This window comes from Notamacropus eugenii, chromosome 1 (assembly GCF_028372415.1).
Source record: "Notamacropus eugenii isolate mMacEug1 chromosome 1, mMacEug1.pri_v2, whole genome shotgun sequence".
NCBI classification, from domain to species: domain Eukaryota; kingdom Metazoa; phylum Chordata; class Mammalia; order Diprotodontia; family Macropodidae; genus Notamacropus; species Notamacropus eugenii.
In genome coordinates this window covers 709,029,547-709,053,208 of record NC_092872.1, presented here as the reverse complement: position 1 = coordinate 709,053,208, position 23,662 = coordinate 709,029,547, and the positions used below count along the sequence as shown (strand labels likewise).

The following is a 23,662-nucleotide window of genomic DNA, read 5'->3' as shown; positions in this document are numbered from 1 at the left end:
GGTAGAACACTACCTTCCTTTGCCAGACCTTGCCATCTCTAATGGCTCTGAGAGTTACTCTGCTTTCTGTGCCGGATATTTATTGTCTAAGAGATAGCAAATGCTTATGAATGAATAAATAATTTCCTAAAAATCATCTATTTGTTGTTGAGATTTGACCTATATTTGAGACACAGGTCAAATAGAAATTTGTACCTATGATCAAACATTAATTCTTTAACAGCCTTCAGGTTTAATTTTGGAGAACAGGAAATAATATGCATTTTGTGAAGGAAAAAAATACCATGGTTCTCAAAATATGCTTTACTAACTTCAATCAATTTCAAAAGTTAAATAAAATCTACTCAGAATTAGTCTATTCACAGATGGAAAACTTCAAACTAATTTAAATATAAATACTTTCTAAGAGACATATAATTCCACTATAATAGCTTCCTTGCTGTGGTACAATTTCACCAAATAAAGACATCAGCACAAACCATATGGTCTGCCGCTACAGGATCTGGTCATTAAACAGTGTTAAAGGTGGTTATTGCACAGAGCTGCTGTTACTGTGTACAATGTTTTTGTTCTGCTCGCTTCACTCAGCTTCAGTTCACATAAATCTTTCCAGGTTTCTACCTGCTCATCCCCAAACTATTTTTAAGTTAGTGCTACCTACTCAGTCATTCAATAAAGGTGTCTTATTTTCTACATCTGTTTTATGGGTGTTTATATAAGAAAGCTTTAAAGATTTGCTATGACAACTTAACTAAAATATTGTAATTAGCATACTGGGCCAGCTAAATGGTGCAGTGTGGATAAAGCTGGGCCTGGAGTGAGGAAGACCTGAGCTCCAACGTGACCTCAGACATTTACTAGCTGTGTGACTTTGGCCAAGTCACTTGACCTCTGTCTGCCTCAGTTTCCTCAATTCAGATGTGGGGATCATAACAGCACCCTCCTCCTAGAGCTGTGGGAATTAGTGCCTGGAACATAGTAAGCACATATTACATAAAAGGGCTAAGGAATGGGTCAATCATTTCATTGGTCAAGGGAATTTTTGGATGAAGAGAAACCCCCTACCAATGCAAACTGATTTACATTGTCTTAAGAGAGCTGCCTAAGGTACTGAAATTAAGTGATTCACCCTGGGTTGAATCAAGGCCAGAGGCATATGAGGAAGAGGTAGGATTTGAGGTCAGTTCTCTCCCCACATTCATGCTACCTTTCCAGGACATACAGAAATAACTATACAAAATAGATGGAGGTGGGAGTGATAAGGAAAGACTTCATGTAGATAGTGGCACCTGAGGCAAGCCTTAAAGGAAACAAGAAATTCCTGAAATTGCACTGTCTTTAAGTTAAAAGACAAGGTCAAGTCCTACCTTCAAAACTTTTAGCCCTATATTTGACCAACATCTCTCAGGTTTCTCCTCTGCAAAATAAAGGTAATCTCTACTGAACCATAAACCTCGCATAAATGTGAGCTATTAATGTCATTCCTCGTCTCTATCTGTCCTTATTTCCCACTTATTTTCCCCAACTATTGAAAGTTTCTTAAACTGGTTTTCCTACCTTCCAACCCTGTCCCCTCTCTGGTTCATCTTTCATGTGATCGTCAAAGTAATCTTCCTAATGCTGACTTCAGAACCTTCAGTGGCTCCCAACTGCTTATAAAATAAAGCACCAACTCCTTAAAGACATTCAAAGCCCCTCACAATCTGGTTCCAACCTACTTTTTCCATCTGACAGCACACTACTCTATTTGTTGTTGTTCAGTCATTTCAAGTGTGTCTGACTCTTTGTGACCCCATCTGAGGTTTTCTTGGCAAAGACACTAGAGTGGTTTGCATTTTTCTTTCTCCAATACTACTGTATAGGTACTCTACATTCCAGTCAAACTACACATAGGTCTCCAATCTCATCGTTTATGCTAATGATTGTGCTTTCACAAATGCCATTCCAAGCATGGGTCTTTCCCCATCTCTACCTACTGGAAATCCTTTCCTTCTTTCAAAGGCAAACTCAGGTGCCACCAGTTCCATGAAGCTTTGCTTGAGCATTCTCCCTCTAATCATTCCTAACACAATGATTAGATCCCTTTTGTTTACTCTTCATAATATGTGATAGATTTCTTTATGAACTTTTCTTATCTATGCCCCTCACTTTCAACATTGTAAACTTCACAGAAGGGAAACTGTCTTATTTTATCGCTGTACCCCCAGTACCTAGGACAATGTACTTCACATAGTGAATGCTTAATAAAACATCAAATTAAGAGGAATAAGCATGTCAAGATAGAATTCTACAAGTGAATTACTAAAAGTTATAGTCTGTAAACTAAAAGGTATTCTACTAAGATTTAAAAACTAGATTCACATTTTTTAAAAATTTACTTTGATCTTTGTTTGAATATTTTCCCCTTTTCATACACACACAAACAAAATTTTATAAATGTGTGTTTGTAGATACTGCCACATCCCAAACGGATGACCATTTTATACAGTGAAAAAGAATGAATAAATAAACCATTTTTGAAAGACATAAATGTTTTTCTCTTAAAAAAACCACAGCTAAACCAGTGTGAAGGATGAGAAACAATGAAGACATAAGAATCTGACTCTAAGATAAGAAAGACATTGATTACTGTAGCACCTGTCATACTGATCTTTAATACTAAAAAGGTGAAGTGCAACTGCTTTCTAAGCTTTTTACATCACCTAAATTTAAGGACCTTTTAAATCTTTTGCTTTGATCCTAAACTGTATATGTTCTGATACTTTTATTCTTGGTCACCTTGTTTATCATGTAAGAAAATACTTCAGTTCACTTGAGTAATTTTTTCTTTTTAGCAAAGGGGATCAACTATTCTAATTATTAATAAACCACATAACTGTTCAGAGTTGCTATATTTTAGACTTCTGCTTATTCCAATGTATTCCAATTCCTATAGTTCCTTTGGCATGAAAACACAAAAAGCTAAAAAAAAAAAGTTCTTAACAAGAAACTTCACTCCACAACATTTAGCATAATATTCTAGATTGTGGATTAGCATTCTATCAGCACCATGGGAAGAAAAAAAATCTGCATTGGTGAATCTGAGAAATACATTGTCCATTTAATAATCAAATAACAAAATATGGTCATCAATATCCATTTATCAAGATTTTAAAAGTTAATCTAACAGCATTTGTGAAGTAAAATCTTTATGGCAAAACTAGAAGTCTGTTCCCACTAGGCTCTTTCACATGACTGCATACAATATTGATCCTTAAAAATTTTTGAGAATTCATAGTATCAAACATTTTCCTTTGACTATAATGATTATTTAACCACAGCTCAATGAACAATATAATCTGACTTTTCCTGGACATCCTGTCTTAGGGATAGAAAAAATACTGAACAAATGAAAAATAAAATGAGGGAAATCAAGTTGGCGCTATAATTTACCCTTCTGGTAACATGGGTAACAGTAAAGGGTACAATTACTATCACTTCAAACACAAATGGCAATCAAATGATATTTATATTAACTCTTAAAAAGAATAACATATCCAATTTAATGTAGCTCATCTACACTGAAAATGGAAAGCATTAGCCATATTTTTTTTTTACTGATATTAGAATTTTAGAAACAGATTTAAGTTTTAAACAGTTAAATCAAACAGAACAAATAACCCTGGCATCGTTTTCTTTCTAGTCTTCTGATCATCTTTATGATGTACGTATTACTTTTGCTCTTCACAATTCAGCTTCCTTTAGTTCAAATCTCTTACTATCTTGGATTTAGCTTTAATCTTGCTTGGAGAAATCTTTTTTCCATACAACCTGAGAAAATCAACATCTTATAAACTGCCTTAAGAGGTATTCCAAATTGTAGAAAGTAGAGTAGCACAACAATAAAAAGAACATTGGCTCTAAAACTGGAGGACATTGGGGTTCAGATCTCTACTTTGATGCTTGCTACCTCTATGACCCTGGCCAAATCACTTATAACCTCACTGAAACTAGGTTTCTTCACTGATAAAATGAGTTAATTGAAAGAAATTATTCTCTGAGGTCCCTTCCAGTTCTCGATAGAGGACCTAAGATCCAAATTCAAGACTCATTTAATTTTGTTTTTTAATAAAGTATTTTAAAATGGAAACTAAAATATACTGAGTTTTTTTGGAAAGACAGTTTATTTTGTTTTGTTTTTTACCAAAAACCCCATTCATTTAGCTTTTAAAAGCAATTTTATATATAGATATATATACCTATATCTATATATGTGTGTATATACATACATATATATATATATATATATATATACATATATATATATAGTAAAATTTATGCCAAAAAGTATAGAGGAAACAGACTTTTAGTTCTAGTCAAACTCGTATCTTTAAAAACAATCTCAAAAGATATAAAAGAAATCAGTTAGTCAGTTTCTACCTGTGGATTTAATGTGACACCATTAAAAATTTTTGATAATTTTTTATATTTTATGACCCAATACAATTTTAATTATTCAATTAAAATAGCTACATTTCTGAAAAAATATTCAAATAAATTTTAGAATCCAGTGGATAATTGCTTCACCAATATCATCTTATAACTCTAATTACTAAATTTTGACAGCACACAATTAAATCCACAGAATCTGTTAGAAAATGCCTGACAACACATGAACAGTGAGCAGTGCTGTAAAGTTTCTTTGCCATATTTAAAGCTTTTGTCATCCCAACCAGGAAGTCTGTTTGTTTACTGCACCATACAGATCAGTGGAAGGCTTTTGTGTATAAGGTAAATACATTTAAAAACCACATCAAAAAACTCCAGAACATCAGTATGTATCCTATTTGCAAAGCAAGTTTCTGCTTCCTTGTTCTCTTTCCCAAACTAGCAAAATCTACTAAAAATAATTCCCTCTGATGGATTTCTAAGACCATTTTAAAGACCAGAGGAACTAGACTATGCAAGAAATCTTAATCCATGAGATGAGACATATAAACCTCAAGTATCTGCATTGCTTTTAACTTTTATAAATCAAAACCACCTGATCTCAGTCTTACTAAAGTTTAATCAAAGCTATGTAAAGCAATATACTATGAAGAAAATCCACATAATAACTTTGCTAGCCAAATCTTTATCACAGCTTGCTGTCTGCCCTCTGTCTTTTATTTGATTATGAATTGAAATTTTGTGCCAAAAATAAGAGACCAGTAAGGGTTTTTTATTTATATTTAAAACATATGATCTGGAAGCTCAGTATAAAATATAAACTAAGTGAATTTCAAATGCTTTATATATTTGTACAGGTCACACATTTAATACTTTAATTATTTTAATCTGAATCTAGGGAGTATGAAGTCATGCTACCCTGAGTTACACATACATTTTAATATGCAATGAAAAGCTTATAGTAACATGCTACAAAAAGAAAAGAGATTTGAGTGTTTTAACCTTGAGTGCTTTTCCAGGTCATGCAAAATAATATAGAATTTTTTCTTTAAAGCTAACAAAAGGTATCACTGTCAAAAAAAAAAGTACAGTTTCAAACACCATTTTCTAGCCATAGCTTGGAATTTAACCTTTTGTGTGCAGTTACAGTTATCTTCAAATTAGTTCCCATATTTGAAGACAAGATCTATTACAGACAATGCCACTTATAGAAAAGACAATATGACTGAAGTCAGTCAACAAGCATTTCTCAAGCGCTTAGGATGTGCCATGCACTGTTTTAAGCACTTATGTCTTAAACAACAACTGCTTGCTCATAACAGTGTATCATTTACATCAAGCAGATGAGCTAAAGAAAATTACATGGCAAAAATACAAGTTAAAACCATCTAAAATGAACCCTCGGTTATCTTCCACGATCTTTGTGAGACAAACTTTGCCAGCACTGTTCATGTGGGGCAGCACAGTGTACACAGCTTACAGGTTTCTTCAATAAAATAAAATGAAATGCATACCAGCAGCAACTACAGCTGGAGGAGGCGAGCCTGCCTCACCGCCACTTGTCTGACTCATGGATGCTACAGATGTTTCCCTAGATGGAGGTAACTGTAACTCCTTTGGGAGAAGATCATAGACAGATTCTGGAAAAAGAAAAGCAGAAGAAGTCATTAAATATTAAATCAACAAGCCTATGTCTTAAAGGTAACAGCAAATTGGGGAAAAGTCCTCTACTCATTTAACAGTGTATTGGTAAGGACAGAAAGCTAGAAGCAACCTATGCGAATGGAAAATAGCTGAATTATGTATATCAATGCAATCAAATATGCTATTATGGCACAAAATTACAAATGTTTAAAAATAAGAAGCATGGAAAAGTATACGAAGTAATGCAAAGAAAGCATAACTGGGCAGTCGTATACACTAATTACAGCTGTATAAAAAAGAAAACAAACTTTACGAGCACACAAGAGATGGAGTTGAACTCAGAAGTGGAGATAAGAGGAAATAATCTTGTTTAAAAAGTTTTAAAGTTTAAATGTTTCTTTTATCAAAATATAAATAGTTTGGTGATTATGGTTTTATTTAATTTGGGGTCTCGTTACTCATTTCATTTCTTATTTGTTAAGATTATGTTGATAATAAAATTATTTAAAAAATCAACCAGCATAATCTACAAAAATAATACTAAGCATTTACACAGTGCTTTAAGGTTTGCAAAGCATTTTACCTATGTTAATTCATTTGATCCTTACAATCTTTGAGGTAGGTGCTATTATCCCTATTTTATAGATGAGGAAATTGAGGTGAAGAAAGGTCAAATGTCTTGCCCAAGGTCACACAACTAGTCTAAGGCATTTAGTATGTATGTATGTATGTATATACATATATATGCACACACACACACACACACACACACACACACACACACACATATCAGTTGATGGAATGGAGAATATTTTTTTTCATTCACTTTTTATTTTGAGTTCTGAATTCTCTCCCCCACTTCAGATCCCTCTCCCATCCATTGAGAAGGTGAGCAACATGATATTCATTATAAATGTGAAGTTATGCAAAATATATTTCTATATTAATTATGTTGCCAAAAAGTATGAAAATGAAAAAAATGCTATAAACTGCATTCAGAGTTTATCACTTCTCTCTCTGGAGGTAGATAGCATTGTTCATCATGAATCGTTTGTTAACTGTCATGGATCATTGTATTGATCAGAGTAGCTAAGTCTTTCATAGTTGATTACTGTTATAATATTGCTGTTTCTGTACAACATGTTATAGTTTTGCTCATATCAATTCACATAAGTCTTTCCAAGTTTTTCTGAATCCCATTCCATTCATCGTTTTTTTAACAGACAATAGTATTTCATCGCAATCATATATTACAACTTGTCCTGCAATTCCCTAATTCTTAATGGGCATATCCTCAGTTTCAAATAGCCATTACAAAAAGAGTTGTCATAAATACTTTTTGTTTATGTACGTCCTTTCCCTTTTTCTTTGATCTCTTTGGGATACAGACCTAGTAGAGGTACTGCTGGGTCAAAGGATAGGCACAGTTTTATAGCTCTTTGGGCACAGTTCCAAATTGTTCTCCAGGATTGCTAGACCACTTCACAACTCCACCAACAGTGCACTAGTATACATATTTTTCAATAATCCCACTCTACTGTTGTCATTTTATCTTTCTGTCATGTTGGTCAATCTGACAGGTGTGAGGTAGTACATCAGAGCTGTTTTAATTTGCATTCTCTAATCAATAGTGATTTAGACATTTTTTTATATGACCACTGATAGGTGTGATTTCTTCTTCTGAAAACCACACACACACACACGGATATATGTGTATATATATATGCATACATACGTACACACATGTGTGTATGTATATTATATATATATATACATATATATATCCTTTGGCCATTTATCAATTGTGTAATGGCTCTTATTTTTAAAAAATCTGGCTCAGTTTCCTATATATTTGTTGAACTTTATCAGAGCAACCTGCTATAAAATTTTTTCCCCATTTTCCTTTTAATTTTGGCCACTTTGGTTTTGTTGGTGCAAAAGCCTTTTAATTTCATGTAATAAAAATTCCTATTGTCCTTCTAATTTTGGCTGCGTTGGTTTCATTGGTGCAAAAGCCTTTTTATTTCATGTAATCAAAATTATCCATTTACTTTCCAGATTACTTTCCACTGAGGCATTTTAAACTCATTTTCCTGATTCCAAATCCAACAATCCGCCTCAATAAATCTCAATAATCTGAGAAACTACTCAATAGACACCTAATTAATATTTCTAAGTATCTCTCTCATAAAAGAACAATATTAATTTTCCCAATATATATAATTATGCATCTTTTTAACCATTTTTGCTTTCTTTAATGTCACTTTTACATCTTCTATAGGCATACTTTGGACAGTGATATTAAGAGTCAATTACATCAGTCCTACTTTCCTTAAGAGTCAACAATTTTTTTTTTTAATCAAAACCTTTAAAAATCTTTTCTGTCCTTCTTAAGTTTATTGTCCTTCCAATTTCATCCTTAAATACCCCCAGGATGACTCTGTGTATTTGAGTTCTCTTTAAACTGGTTTCACACCCTACTACTTTGCTCTGTGGTTTTTGTTTGCTCCTGTTGTCTGCAGGGAATTCCTTGAGGTGATGTTGCTCCTAATCATTTACCATACTTCTCTAGAAGAGTTTGCAAATGATCTTATATATTAAACTGTCATCACACTTAGCAAGTAAATGAACTGTTTCCTGACTCGGCACCTCACTGCCAGCATGTTACCTAGAACTTCGACAGAAGCTCCCGGGGCCAAGCACATCACTAGGCACTGTACAAACACTCGTGATCTTCACAACAAACCTGGGAAGGAGGTAGTATTATTATTCTCATTTTAAAGGTGAGGAAACTGAGGAAAACAGAGATGAAGTGACCTGCCCAGGGTCACGTGACCAACAAGGATCTGAGGCCGCTTTTGAACTCAGGTCTTCCTAACTGCAGGCCAGCGCTCTAATTCACTGCACTACCTGAGCTGCTTCTCTCTCTCCCTCTCTCCCTCACTCTACCCACTTGGAAGAATTCCCCAAGGAGGAATATTATTATCAAGAAGGTCACTAAAATATATAAATTTATAGTAGTACTTTTTTGCAATGACAAAGAACTAGAAACAAAACAGAGGGCCATTGACTAAGGTAAAACTTCATTGCGGTATATGAATGTAATAATCTAATGTTATTTACATAATGACTACAATAACAAAAAAGTAACAGAAAATGAATGTTACAAAAGTCAGTATATAGTAAGGAAGCAGAAGCAATGCAGGCAAACTACTTTTACTAGAAACTGTGAAGTAAAGGGGACAAGACAAACAAGATCCTAGCTTGAGGAAACACCAAGTGTGAGAAGCAAGCAAATGAATTTGTGAACCAGGGAGAAAGAGGAGAGAACAGTGATATGGAGGAGTAGACTGGCGCTGAGACCAGAAAGAACTACCTATGTGTGGCATGTAGCAAAAGTGAAATTTAGCCAGCAGCTCTCAGGGCTTAGAGGTGACTGACCGGCCGTAAGCTCAGCTGTGGTCTCTGCCTTTTAAAAACACTTATTACTATTGATTTATTACTTGATACTGCTAATAAATGTGATGGCCACTGACAATGTTACAAAATTGCCAACAAGGGTGGCCCCAAAGAAGAAATGGAAGTAAATACTTCTTCCCCTCTCCTTTGCAGTATGATAGACCCAGAGGTGTAGGAAAGAATATCTGATTTATTCAATGTATCAACTGGTTTTGCTAAAAAAAGAAGAAAAAATTTCTCTGCTTCCTTTTCTTATAAAAAATTCTTTTGTTCTATGGGATGGAGCTCTTGAAAAGAAAGGTAAACAAGGAAATCTAGGTGATGGGAAAAAAAGAAAAAGATATCAATAAAAATCTATTTTAAAAAGTAATTAGAGTACAGGGGGCGGAGCCAAGATGGCGTAGTAGAAAGACGCACATACACATAGCTCCGAACCCACAACCCATAGAACATCTACAAAGAAGTAACTCACGGCGAATTCTGCACCCAGAGGCCACAGAACATTGGAGCGAGGGAGATTTCTGTTCCGGAGAGACCTGCAAACCTCTCGTAAAAGGTCCTTCGTGCTGTGGACTGGGCGCCGGGACTGGGAGCTGAGTACAGCCCTGCCGTGGCCGCGGCACCGAGAGGAACAGATCCGAGCGGGCTTCAGGGACGGGATCTCCAGCGACCGCACAAGTACCTCCACCCACAGGTGACGGGGGTCGGTGAGAGAGTCCCTTTGGCGGGTCGAGGGGGGAGTGGGGTGCCCCCATGGCTCGGGCCCCCTTGGGAGACAGAAGCTAAGGGGCAGCGGCAGACCAGGGCTCCCCAAGCAGGCAGGAGCCTGGATCCATTGTTGAAGGTCTGTGCATAAACCCCCTGAGGGAACTGAGCTTGAGAGGCAGCCCTGCCCTCACCTGAGCATCTGAATTTAATCTCACACTGAATAGCAGCCCTGCCCCCGCCCAAAGCCCTGAGGCTGGAAGCAGCATTTGAATCTCAGACCTCAAACACTGGCTGGGAGGATCAGGAGGTGAGGTGGGTGTGAGGAAAATATTCAGAGGTCAAGTCACTGGCTGGGAAAATGCCCAGAAAAGGGAAAAGAAATAAGATTATAGAAGGTTATATAGAAGGTGAAGAGGCATTTCCTCCCTTCCTTTCTGATGAGGAAGAACAATGCTTACCATCAGGCAAAGACACAAAAATCAAGGCTTCTGTGTCTCAGCCCACTCAATGGGCTCAGGCCATGGAAGAGCTCAAAAAGAATTTTGAAAATCAAGTTAGAGAGGTGGAGGAAAAGCTGGGAAGAGAAATGAGAGACATGAAGTCAAAGCATGAACAGCAAATCAGCTCCCTGCTAAAGGAGACCCAAAAAAATGTTGAAGAAAATAACACCTTGAAAACTAGCCTAACTCAATTGGCAAAAGAGGTTCAAAAAGCCAATGAGGAGAAGAATGCTTTCAAAAGCAGAATTAGCCAAATGGAAAAGGAGATTCAAAAGCTCACTGAAGAAAATAGTTCTTTCAAAATTAGAATGGCACAGATGGAGGCTAAGGACTTTATGAGAAAGCAAGAAATCACAGAACAAAGCCAGAGGAATGGAAAAATGGAAGATAATGTGAAATATCTCATTGGAAAAACAACTGACCTTGAAAATAGATCCAGGAGAGACAATTTAAAAATTATGGGACTACCTGAAAGCCATGATCAAAAGAAGAGCCTAGACATCATCTTTCATGAAATTATCAATGAAAACTGCCCTGAGATTCTAGAACCAGAGGGCAAAATAAATATTCAAGGAATCCACAGAACACCACCTGAAAGAGATCCAAAAAGAGAAACTCCTAGGAACATTGTGGCCAAATTCCAGAACTCCCAGGTGAAAGAGAAAATATTGCAAGCAGCTAGAAAGAAACAATTCAAGTATTGTGGAAATACAATCAGGATAACACAAGATCTAGCAGCTTCTACATTAAGGGATCAAAGGGCATGGAATAGGATATTCCAAAAGTCAAAGGAACTAGGACTAAAACCAAGAATCACCTACCCAGCAAAACTGAGTATAATACTTCAGGGGAAAAATTGGTCTTTCAATGAAATAGAGGATTTTCAAGCATTCTTGATGAAAAGACCAGAGCTGAAAAGAAAATTTGACTTCCAAACACAAGAATGAAGAGAACCATGAAAAGGTGAACAGCAAAGAGAAGTCATAAGGGACTTACTAAAGTTGAACTGTTTACATTCCTACATGGAAAGACAATATTTGTAACTCTTGAAACATTTCAGTATCTGGGTACTGGGTGGGATTTCACACACACACATGCACACACGCACACACACACAGAGACAGAGTGCACAGAGTGAATTGAAGAGGATGGGATCATATCTTAAAAAAAAATGAAATCAAGCAGTGAGAGAGAAAGATATTGGGAGGAGAAAGGGAGAATTGAATGGGGCAAATTATCTCTCATAAAAGAGGCAAGCAAAAGACTCATTAGTGGAGGGATAAAGAGGGGAGGTGAGAGAAAAACATGAAGTCTACTCTCATCACATTCCACTAAAGGAAAGAATAAAATGCCTACTCATTTTGGTATGAAAACCTATCTTACAATACAGGAAAGTGGAGGATAAGGGGATAAGCAGAGTGGGGGGGGATGATAGAAGGGAGGGCATGGGGAGGAGAGTGCAATTTGAGGTCAACACTCATGGGGAGGGATAGGATCAAAAGAGAAGAGAAGTAATGGGGGATAGGATAGGATGGAGGGAAATATAGTTAGTCCTATACAACACAACTATTATGGAAGTCATTTGCAAAACTACACAGATTTGGCCTATGTTGAATTGCTTGCCTTCCAAAGGGAAGGGGTGGAGAGGGAGGGAGCTAAAGAAGTTGGAACTCAAAGTGTTAGGATCAACTGTAATGTTCTTACCACTAGGAAATAAGAAATACAGGTAAAGGGGTATAGAAAGCTATCTGGCCCTACAGGACAAAAGAGAAGACAGAGACAAGGGCAGAGAGGGATGATAGAAGAGAGAGCAGATTGGTCATAGGGGCAATTAGAATGCTTGGCGTTTGGGGGGGGAGGGGAGAAAAGGGGAGAAAATTTGTAACCCAAAATTTTGTGAAAATGAATGTTAAAAGCTAAATAAAAAAAAACAAAAAAACAAAAAAAAAAGTAATTAGCTTAAAGCGTCTGAAGGGAAACAAAAGATATTTTTAAAAGAAAAACTCGTGTGCGTAATATGAACAAGAATTCCCTGAGAGAGAAAGAACACAAGAGGTGACTTATCAAAGAAGAAGAAAGGAGGCGATAGCTCCACACCATGGCTACCAGGTACCTTAGCTGTATCATGCTTCCAATTTCATTTTCGGCCCTTCCGCACTAACTGGGAAAAGAGCTCTTTCACCTCCCATGTTCAGCCAGCAGATGAGGAAATTCATTTATCATTGCTAATAACTATAAACCTCTTAATAAGGTACAAAATGGCTGTCCACATGTACAGGATGTTCTCAAGTCAGAGAATGCTTGTAGTTTTTAGGTGTTAATTGTTACTTCACAAAAGTCCTATTCTTACGCCTCACACTGTGGCAGAGAGGCCTGCTGCAAATCTAGGTTCACAAAGGCCATCTTAATGGAACCAGGGCTCTCCGCAGGTTCTGATAAGATGAGAAGGCACTGGCCGTAGGCCCAGACAGACTAGGAACCACTTGGGAAAAGGCTCGTCGTGAGGAGGCTGGCAACAAGTGATAAAATACTTTTAGTCATAGTGACCCACAAAATGAACAAAATCAAAATTTTTTCCTCTCCTTTCTCCAAGTCCTTTGTCTTTGCTCAGTGAAAGGGAGCAAAGGGAGAGGAGATGACAGGGTAAAATAGAATATATAATTCCTAGAAAATCTAAAAACACAATCTCCTTAGAGAAGCAAACAAAGGGAAGGTTTCATAAAAGAGATGGCATTTGGGTTTTAAAAGACTTGTAACAATCAACTGTCAAAAGGGAAGAGAGCAGAACATTCCAGGAACTGGGAACAGAGTGAGCAAAACAAAACAGGCAGCAGAGCACGGGATGCACGCAGGGCCAAAGAGGAGGATACCCTTGCAGAAGTGTGGTGCATAAAGATGGTGAGCAACGTAAGTGGCTGACGAGGTACAGCGGCGCCTTAGTATGGAACGCCTTTACTGGGTAACCACTGAAGATCTCTGCAGAGGAAGAACAGTGGCATAGCTACTAAAGGCAGCTGGAAGGTAAGGAGACAAATAAAATGGACTAACCAGCTAACAAAGGAGGGCATACACTAAGGTCATGGCAATAGGACTACAGAGCAGGGGAAGGATGCAAGAAAGACTACGAAGAGAGAACAAACCAAGCATTCATTAAGTGCCTCCTTACATGCTAGGCACTGGGGATACAAATACAATGACTGAAACAGCTCCTACTCACAAAGAGCTTATATTCTTAATGGGGAAGACAACACACACACACACACACACACACACACACACACACACACACACACACACACACACACACACACACACACACACACACACACACACACACACTGTCCCAGAAGTCCTCCCAATTGTTCAACACATGGTGCTCATTCACCCGACATGCTAGAGGCCTTTCTCCTTTTCATAATGTGGCCAGCCCATATTCTCTTCCAGCCCTACAACTGCTCTTCTGAGTTCCTTCTTGGTTATATGATGCAGCCTGCTCTCACACCTCATGTGACTTTCCACTGCTCTCTGTGTGAAGCTCATCTTTAGTTCTTCAGAGGCAGTGGTATTCCAAGACTCGTTCCCATACAGCAACACCAGTAATATATGAGTATTGAAAAAATGAGCCTTTGCTTCCATGGGAAGCATGGGAATCAACAAAATATTTTGTAATTTCTTAAAAGCAACCTGGCCCACTTTGCTTTTCTTTTTAAACTTTGGCCCCAGTTCACTGTCTGTCTGTACTGTTGCAAATATACATATTACTAGACAAGCTCTTTAATGGAGATTCTCAACCTTTTTTGCGTGTCACTTTCCGTGTGTGTGTGTGTGTGTGTGTGTGTGTGTGCGCGCTGTGTGTTTCCTTTGAGTAGTCTAGTGAAAGCTATGAACTCCTCAGGGTGTTTTTAAAAGCATAAAATAAAATACACAGGATTATGAAGGAGACCAATTACATTGAAATACAGTTGTCAAAAAAATATTAAAAACAAGTTCATGAACCATCAAGAATCCCTACTCTAAAGGAAATCCATCCAAATTGTTATACCTTGAAATATGGGGCAGCTAGATGGTGCAGTGGATAGAGCGCCAGTGCAGGAGTCAGAAGGACCTGAGTTCAAATCTCACCTCAGACACTTGACACTCACTAGCTGTGTGATCTTGGGCAAGTCACTTAACCCCAAATGCCTCATCCTGGGTCATCTCCAGTCATCCTGATGAATATCTGGTCACTGGATTCAGATGGCTCTGGAGAAGTGAGGCTGGTGACCTGCACAACCCTCCCTCACTCAAAACAAAGTCGAGTACAAGTCATGTCATCATTTCTCTGACGGCATGGTCTCCTTTGGCAACAAAGGATGAACACAACATGGCATGAACTTGAGGTCCTTCACCAGGCTAGTTACCCTCTGTTCTTTATCTTTTATAGAATGTATTTCACATAGCATGCTATAGAGTAGAATTTATATTAGAGAAACATGACTTACACATTTAATCTGAAAGTAAACAAAAGCCACCCATCTCAAATAATCAAGACTGGTTTAACATCTTTAATGATAATTTGGCATCCTCAGAAACATTAATGGAAAATTCACTTTTACTACTGGGGCAGCCCATTCAACTAGCTCCAAATCCATCTTACTACATATTATTGTATAACCCAAACCTCTCCACCTTTTCCCTAAGATTAGCATTACAGACTCAAAAGTTTTGCACAGTCTATACCATATATCTAATATTTCCCTTATCTACTAGTCTAGATACCACAAAAGTAAATGTGGTTAGTCAAGCATGACCTATTTAGATAAAGCCAGGCTGGCTTTTAGTGAATACTGCTTCCATTTTCTAGGTGCTCAGTGATCATTCCTTTAGTAATGCACTCTAGAATTTTGCTAGAAATAAAAATCTCGCTATTGAGCCTATGGCTTGAAGACTGCATTTTCTTCCCTTCTTAAAAATGTGGGTCTTCTCTCATCCTATAGCATCTCCCCAGTAGTGTTTGATCTTTCCAAGATCACAGACAGTGCAAAAACCTCATCTGCCAATCACATCTTTGTCCATGATGACTCACTGCTTAAGTTCTCTGTTCTGAACAAATCTTTTAACTTATTGTAGCAGGACCGCCTCTGTAGCTCTACCACCTACATACATTCACATCAGGGGCTCCTCTTTTCGGTCACTCAGTGCAATGTTCTTCCCAGCTGCTTATTCTGTGGCTTGCTGCTTCCCCTCATGAATGTGATTCCAATTTTCCAATGTTATAACTTTTTTCATGGCTTTGGCCAAATTGACTCTATGTCACTGGGGCAAAGTGTTTTATATTCTTTAATTTTTCATGGTTCTCCTAAAGCCCTTTTTAAAAATTTGGTTAAGAAACAAAACTTGGTTCACTTATGTTCAACCTTCATAGTTGATGAACTCATGAAGAATCATCCAGGCAGCTAGGTGAACACAAAGATCACTGGATTTTGAGTCAGGAAAACTTCATTTCAAATTCTGCTTCAGTCACTCACTAGCTGTATGATTCTGGGCAAGTAATTTAGTTTTTTCAGCCTCAATTTCCTCATCTGTAAAATGGGGATAATAAGAGCCCCCAGGTCACAGTGCTGTTGTGAAGATCCAGTGAGATAATATGCACAGCACTCTGAAACACCTGAAATCGATGCGTGAATGCTAGCGAGTTATCATTATTATTGTGATAGTACTTACCTGGCCTGTCTGAGAGAGCTACGTGAAGGCAATGAAAGGTTGGAAGGGACTATCTTAGGGTCACATGGCCCATATGAGTAAGAAGTGGGACTTGGACCCAGGCCTTCCTGATTCAGAAGCATTCTCTATCAATCGCAGCACAGCTGCTTTTTCTAAGTCTTCCTCTTTGTCGTCTCTTAGAGGACATTCCTATCTATTACTTTTGTAATTGTTTGCTCAGCTCGAGTACATGGATGGTTTCCAAGTTTTGCTATTCTATTTACTAACATTTCTGTTCAAAGCGGTCTTTTTTCTGTTCAGTGACATGTTTAGGGCATCATAATCTTAGCAGTGAGATCATTGTATCAAAGGTATGCAGAGCTTTATAGCTCCTGCTCTAAAACGACATCTGAAACAATGATGTCAGTTCACAACTCCATCCGCAACGCAAGCAGCAAGGGCCATGTCTCTGCAGTTCCACCAACAATGAATTTATTATTTAACTACATCTGCCAGCTTAATAACTACAAGGAGATCCATACGAAGTGCTTTGAATTGCCTTTCTCTGATTATCTCAGGTTATTATTGTTCATTTGTTTCTTCTTTTGAGAACAGTGTAGTACAAGAGAGAGGACTGGATTTGGAGCCAGGAGACCCTGGTTTGACCCTTGCTCTGCCTGTTCCCTTCTTTAGGTTTCTGTTTCATCTGTAAATCGAAAACGTTAAGACTAGGCAGCTTCTAAGGTCCATGAAAATGGAATGAAACTTACTCCCATTAAAGTGTATATGATACTCTCACAAACTATGATGTTTATCCTTAATTGTAAATTTTCAATATTGATTTTCATCAGAAATATTGTTGCAAAGTTTTTTTATCTATTTCTATCCTTTGTATTCTGTATATATTGCTTTCTATTGTACAAAAACATCTTTGTATAATCAATCCATTTATTTTGTCTCCTATAACTTCTATTTATTGAATAGAAACTCTTTTGCTTCAAAATTATAATTGATATTATAATTCCATTTCTTTTTCATGTTTAATGATAAATGATTCTCTTGAAATTTATTGTAGTATTTCCATGTAGCTCTAATCCAATTTTTCAGCCTGCTCCTATTCTCAAGAACTTTTTATTGAATTCTGATCCCTTCCTTCGATGTTTTTTTTATTTGGGCCGACCATTCAATGTTTAGGCCTCCAATCTTGTATTATTTTACGTATTAGCCTTTCCGCATCTTTACTCAACATTTTTTTTACTCTCTTAGCATTTTGCTTTCTTTATAATGCTCATGGCACTTACTATTTGCTATTTTGTCTACTATTTCTCTTTATGTCTTACCTCCCCAAGTAGATTCTTTAAGGTGTGTGTATATACATATGTACATGTGTGTATATGCACATACATGTATGTGTATATGTACATATATTTATTTTTGTGCCTCTAACACTCCTCAGAATGCCTTACACACAGCATGCATTCAATAAATATCTGAGGAATTAATAAATTAACTTTATTGCTATTTAATAAATTCTGATAATACTTTATGCCTTACTTCTCTTTCTCTTATTATTCTTTAAATTACTGCTTAAGATTCACACCTGTAAATTTAACATATTTATTTCTCCATCTCATAATAATGATATTATCATCATTTATGTATTTTTTGAGGCCTGCAAGGTACTTTGCAAAAATTATCTAACTTTGTTCTCACAACCCTGGGAGGTAGGTGCTATTATTATTTTCATTTTACAGATGAAAAAACTGAGGCAGACAGATTGCCCAGGGTCACACAGATTGCCCAGGGTCACACAGATTGCCTGAGGCTAAATTTGAACTCAGGTCTTACTGATTCCCATACTCTATTCACTGTGCTACTAATATCAAACAGTCTTAAATTCCTTAAATTAAATTTTTCAGATGTTTTCCTGAAACTATTCTTCATTCAAAGACCACATTTGAATTAATTTTTATAATTTTGAATAATATGAAGAGACAAAGATTTCTCTTTTCTGTCCTTATACTATTGTCATTAGAATCTAAGTCAAAAATCTTGTTTGTTTCTCTGGCTTCAGCCAGAGAACTGTTTCTAACAATCTAAGCTTTGCTTAGAAATGTTTTCAACTGAAGCTTAAAATAACTGATAATCAGATCCATCATTAATTTGATAAAGGTGGGGTTGAAGGAAGAGAGGAAAATGAAAGCTCATGGAAGAGAAAGGAAAGAGGGGAAGGGGAGTAAAAGTATGGGATAGTAAAAAAAGTCATGGTTTGAAGGTCAGGAGTCTTGGACTTGAATCCCAACAGTGCTACTTATATCCCCTTTTAGGTCTTCAGCTTCCTCACCTGAAAAATAAGATTAGAGTAAATGACATCTAAGCTTCTCTCTGCCTCTAAACTCTATGAATTACTACTAGAGTGTAACCTCATTTTTCATTGACAGGTAGTATTGCTACATTTTCTGCTTCCCTGCTTCCCCTAGACACTAAGCATAGCACTTATGCTTTCCAAATTTTTCCTCATCCTGAAGGCAGGATGCCAAGGACCAAGGGAGAAGAGTTTCTCTGGGCTTCCCCAAGTAACAGACAGACAGACAAAAGCATAAGCAGATAATATTGGCCTTCCACGCTGGGGGCTGGAGTAATGAAAGTGAAGAGGTAGGTGGCAGCAAAACTGTTTAGCTTCATCACCAACTTTTCTAGAAAAGACATTTAATATCCCAGACTTGTAAAGCACTGATTTTCTTAAAGAACTAGCTGTTGAAGGGACCATTCCATTTACCTTCAACTGCAGGCAAGAAAACAAAAACTAACCATAAAGGCATTTTTATCCCTCATGGCAAGCAGAAAACTTAGTAGAAAAAATGGTGGTAAGTCAAAGGAACTGCTTTATTCTGTAATCAAAGACATTTTAATGAAAACAGATATAGCATAAATACGTTTTTGAAGCAAAATACATTATTACTATGACAAGCAACGATGAAGCAAAACTTTCAGACCAAAGAAAGAGTTTTTTAAAGGTAAAGTGATCTTCTTAAAACTTCATCATAAAGCTACCCTAGGAACCTGAAAGAGAAAACACTTCCAAAAACACCTAGAGCACAATTTGGGCACAAAACACCTAAGGTTTGGGCTCCCTAGTAACGCTCAACAGGCTGGTGGGTCCCAAGGCGACAGTTTCACCTTAGACATTTGGAAAGAGATTGCTTGGCAATCACATTGGGCCAGCATAGTTCTATGTTAAAAAGAGACAGCACTCATTCTCTGTTAAAAATACTTCAAGCTCAACAGTCATCACATCTCAAACTGGAAAATGTACTGGTTGTATGTCTGCTAGATAGTAAGTTCCTAAAAGATTACATAGGCCAAGAATAATTGGTAGGTGATGTTCTATGCTTCAATAACTTCTCTTCATCTAACTGTAATCCAGGTTTGCTGGCACATATTTATCTATATCACATCTTGCAGGTTATTTCAGGAAAATAAAGCAGTCTCCTCATTTAAGAATGGAATTATCCTTTTAATATGTAGCAGCAAATCATCTCAGATGATCAAGAAAACTTTTAAAAATTTAAGTCCAATGCAAGTTCTGAAGTTGTACTTATTTGTCCCTCTGGTATTATTTTTACCCTGTAAAAACATTCTGATCATGTTCTAATGACCTCAATTTCTTAAGAATACCAAATTAATTTAGGTGATTAATTTCAATGTGAGTTACTTGTATACATATTTATTAAACTGTTCCAGCTGTACTTGAAAAGAGGAAAATTTCAAAGGCCACAGGGAGGAGCTGAATACTACTAAACACATATATTAGTGTTTACTCATTGCTGTGAAAAATCATAAGCAATTTTACTTTAGTGGGCACAACATTAAAAATCTACTCTCTGCTTCTCATATAAATCCACTCATTTCCCTGAAGAAGTCAAATTTAAAGGTCTGCTAACTTGACTACATATACTTTCCTTAATTTAAAGTTAAATGTATACAGATATGCATTTGTGTATGGATGGATGCATACACAGGAAGTACTACTCCACTGCCTTGTCATGGGGAAGAGATGACTGGATTCTTAACAGCCTATGCCAGTAGAACACAACATCTGGCATAGTACTCCTAAGCAGGAAAGACTTCAAGTATGTGACTGGAACTGTCTGGAAAGGCTTTGAAGAAACTATCAACTAGGACCAGCCTAGCCAAGTTCAGAGAGGCTACTGAGCATAGTAACTCTTACAAGTCAGATAACGAAAGTATTCAAGGGTTACAATCTATAACTAGAAAAGGGATAAATCACAATTAGGATACAGAGTCTCAAAATATTAACATAATTAGTATTTAATTTTTACCACTACTAATGAAAATACTCTTTAGAAGGCAAAATTTAAATGAGCAAAACTTTTCGTTGTTATTTAGGTGGCATGGCAGATAAAATGCTGGATCTGGAAGAAAGAACTAAACTCAAATCCTGCTTAATAGCTCCATATGTATATTAACTTGTCTGCCTCAGTTTTCTCATCAATAAAATGGGGATAATAAGTACATATCTTCCAGAGGTGTTATGAGGAAAAATATTATTTACAAATTGCTTTGCAAAACTTAAAGGCCTACAAAATGCTATTATTGTTTTTATTCCACAAGGAGAAAGCCCATTAAGAAGTCTGCAAATGTTAAATTTTAACAATTTAAAATGGCTGCAAAGTCATAGCAAATAAGCCAAGCAGTTCACAGAAACTCAAATTAATACATGATTTGCAATTTGCTTTAAATAAAAAATTTAAACAGTTGAGCTACCTTGTAAACATAAAAACAAGGAAAAGACTTTTAACTTCACAAATACATTTTTTAAAGCATGCAATCTATATCTTCAATACCGAAAAAGTTACTGATAATGACATTAAAGCACATCCTAGACACTCTACTCCAAACTTCCTGCCAAGCTCAATATCAAACCATTAAAGACTACTTTGAGTTTGGCCATTCAACCAACTTCAAATCCATTTAATTGGAGCATATTTCTTTGACCTGTCTAGGAAGATATTTATAATAGCAGAAGGCAGAATTTCACGGGTTCTCACAAAAAATAAGTCAAATGTTTTCTTTGGTGATATGAACAACAACACTAGATCCAGAATTCTTTCTTTTGTTTAAAACTTTATGTGTTCTCCATTCTATCCTCCCTTGGTTTTAGAAATCTCTATTATTAATTACCTTTTTTTTGGCAGTTGTGCACTTCCTAAGAATAGTGAACTCCCTAAGCCTAGACCAGAGATCTTTGGCAATATACTTCAGACTTTACTAACAGGAAAAAAATGGTTCTTCATAGACTTGGAACTTAAAAAAGAATCTTGTAAATTAAAAGAGATTAAACATTCTGGCAAAATGGTGGATTGAAAGGCTTCTGTGCAAACTCTGGCAGAACCTACCAAGCTGAAAAGGCTCGAAGTACTAGCCTGGTGATGGAACATCACTATTATCCAGCCATCAGACTAGCTAGATGCAGAAAGGCTTAATAATATGCTGCCTGAAGGGTTATAACTTTTTTTTTAGCTATGGCACATCTCAAAGGCCATTTACTAAATTACAGAGGGACTGTAATCTTTAGGGAATGAAACATGCATACCAATAAAATATTATTTAAGTACTGAAATATCTTCAAGGTGGGTAGAAGGGCTTTCCAATAACGACTGTTTTGAAAGTAAGAAGAGAGTAAGCCTAAAAAGCAAAGGAAATGTTATGGACATAATGTACCACTATAAATCAGAAAAAGAAAAAATTAATGAAATGAAAGGACATGGCTAGACTTACCCATGCTACTATACATTATAACCAAAGAACTAAAAAGATATGACACGACCAATGTGGAAATTCGTTTTGCTTGATGTTGTTTATTCTTCTTTCTTTCTCATTGGTGGGATGGTGGGAAGGAGACAAGGCAAATCTTTATTAGAGGGTAAGTGACTTGCCCAATCCACTACAGTTAGTATCTGAGGCCAAATTTGAACTCTGGTCTTCCTGACTCCAGTCCATTCACTGCACTATATAGCTGCTCAATTACAAATAAGGCAGTCAAAATCCCTCAAAAGAGTCTAACTTAGAGGGGGCAGAGTCAAGATGATGGTGTAGAAGCAGAGACCTGCTACATTTCTCCCCTCAAACCCCTCAAAAAATCTTCAAAAATGACTCTAAACAAATTCTAGAGCAGGAGAAGCCACCAAATGACAGACTGAAGCAAATTTGCAGCCCAAGACAATCTGGAAGGCTGACAGGAAGGATCCATTGCACAAGGCTGGGAACTGAACACAGGTCAGCATGGGTGATGCAGGCGCAGACTGAGCAGAAGCAAGCTTTAGGGGACTGAATTACTGGCAGCTGCTGAAGACTTCAGACTGCTCAATCCACAAATACTAAAGACAGCTTCAAAGGTCAGTGGGAAGGGTCTCTCACCCCACTGAGAGGGGAGCATGGTCCAGCTCAGGCCATGGCCACAGCCCCAGCCCCTGCTCCAACTCCAGGGCGGCTGCAGCTATGCCTGAAGCCCAGGCTGCTACCGGAGTTCTCCACTTAACAAAGCTAGGAAAATAAGCAAACATGAAAAAGAAACGAACTATAGATTCTTACTTTCTCAGTAAAGAGGTATTTTCTTACATCATTAGTGATAAGGAAGATCAAACCATAAAGCCAGAAGAAGACAACAAAGCCAAAACTCCTGCATCCAAAGCCTCCAAAAAAATATGAATTGGTCTCAGGCTATGAAAGGGCTCAAAAAGGATTTTGAAAATCAAGAGAAGTATAGGAAAAATTGGGAAGAGAAATGAGAACAATGCAAGAAAATCATGAAAAACAAATCAACAGCTTGCTAAAGCAAACCCAAAAAAAATGCTGAAGAAAATAATAACTTTAAAATTAGACTAACCCAAATGGGAAAAGAAGTCCAAAAAGTCAATAAGAAGAATGCCTTAAAAAGCAAAATGAGTCAAATGGAAAAAGAGGTCCAAAAGTTAACTGAAGAAAATAATTCTTTCAAAATTAGAATGGAACAAATGGAAGCCAATGACTTCATGAGAAATCAAGAAATTATAAAACAAAACCAAAAGAATGAAAAATAGAAGATATGGAAAAACAATTGACCTAGAAAATGGATCCAGAAGAGATAATTTAAAAATTATTGGACTACCTGAAAGCCACGATCACAAAAAGAGCTTAGAAATCATCTTTCAAGAAATTATCAAAGAAAACTGCCCTGA

The 23,662-nt window shown here is 36.8% G+C and overlaps 1 protein-coding gene across 4 annotated transcripts in view; it reads right to left on the bottom strand.

Annotated features, from left to right (window-relative positions):
* Positions 1 to 23,662, bottom strand: part of NFAT5 (nuclear factor of activated T cells 5) — a 142,453-nt gene that overhangs the window by 82,297 nt on the left and 36,494 nt on the right. For 2 of the 4 annotated variants that reach the window (XM_072636444.1, XM_072636450.1), the window contains one exon: positions 5,943 to 6,068. In XM_072636444.1, the coding sequence (XP_072492545.1) occupies positions 5,943 to 6,068 (126 nt within the window). Of the gene's footprint in view, positions 1 to 5,942; positions 6,069 to 23,662 lie in introns of those variants that run through there. The other 2 variants (XM_072636446.1, XM_072636451.1) reach the window with 1 other exon arrangement.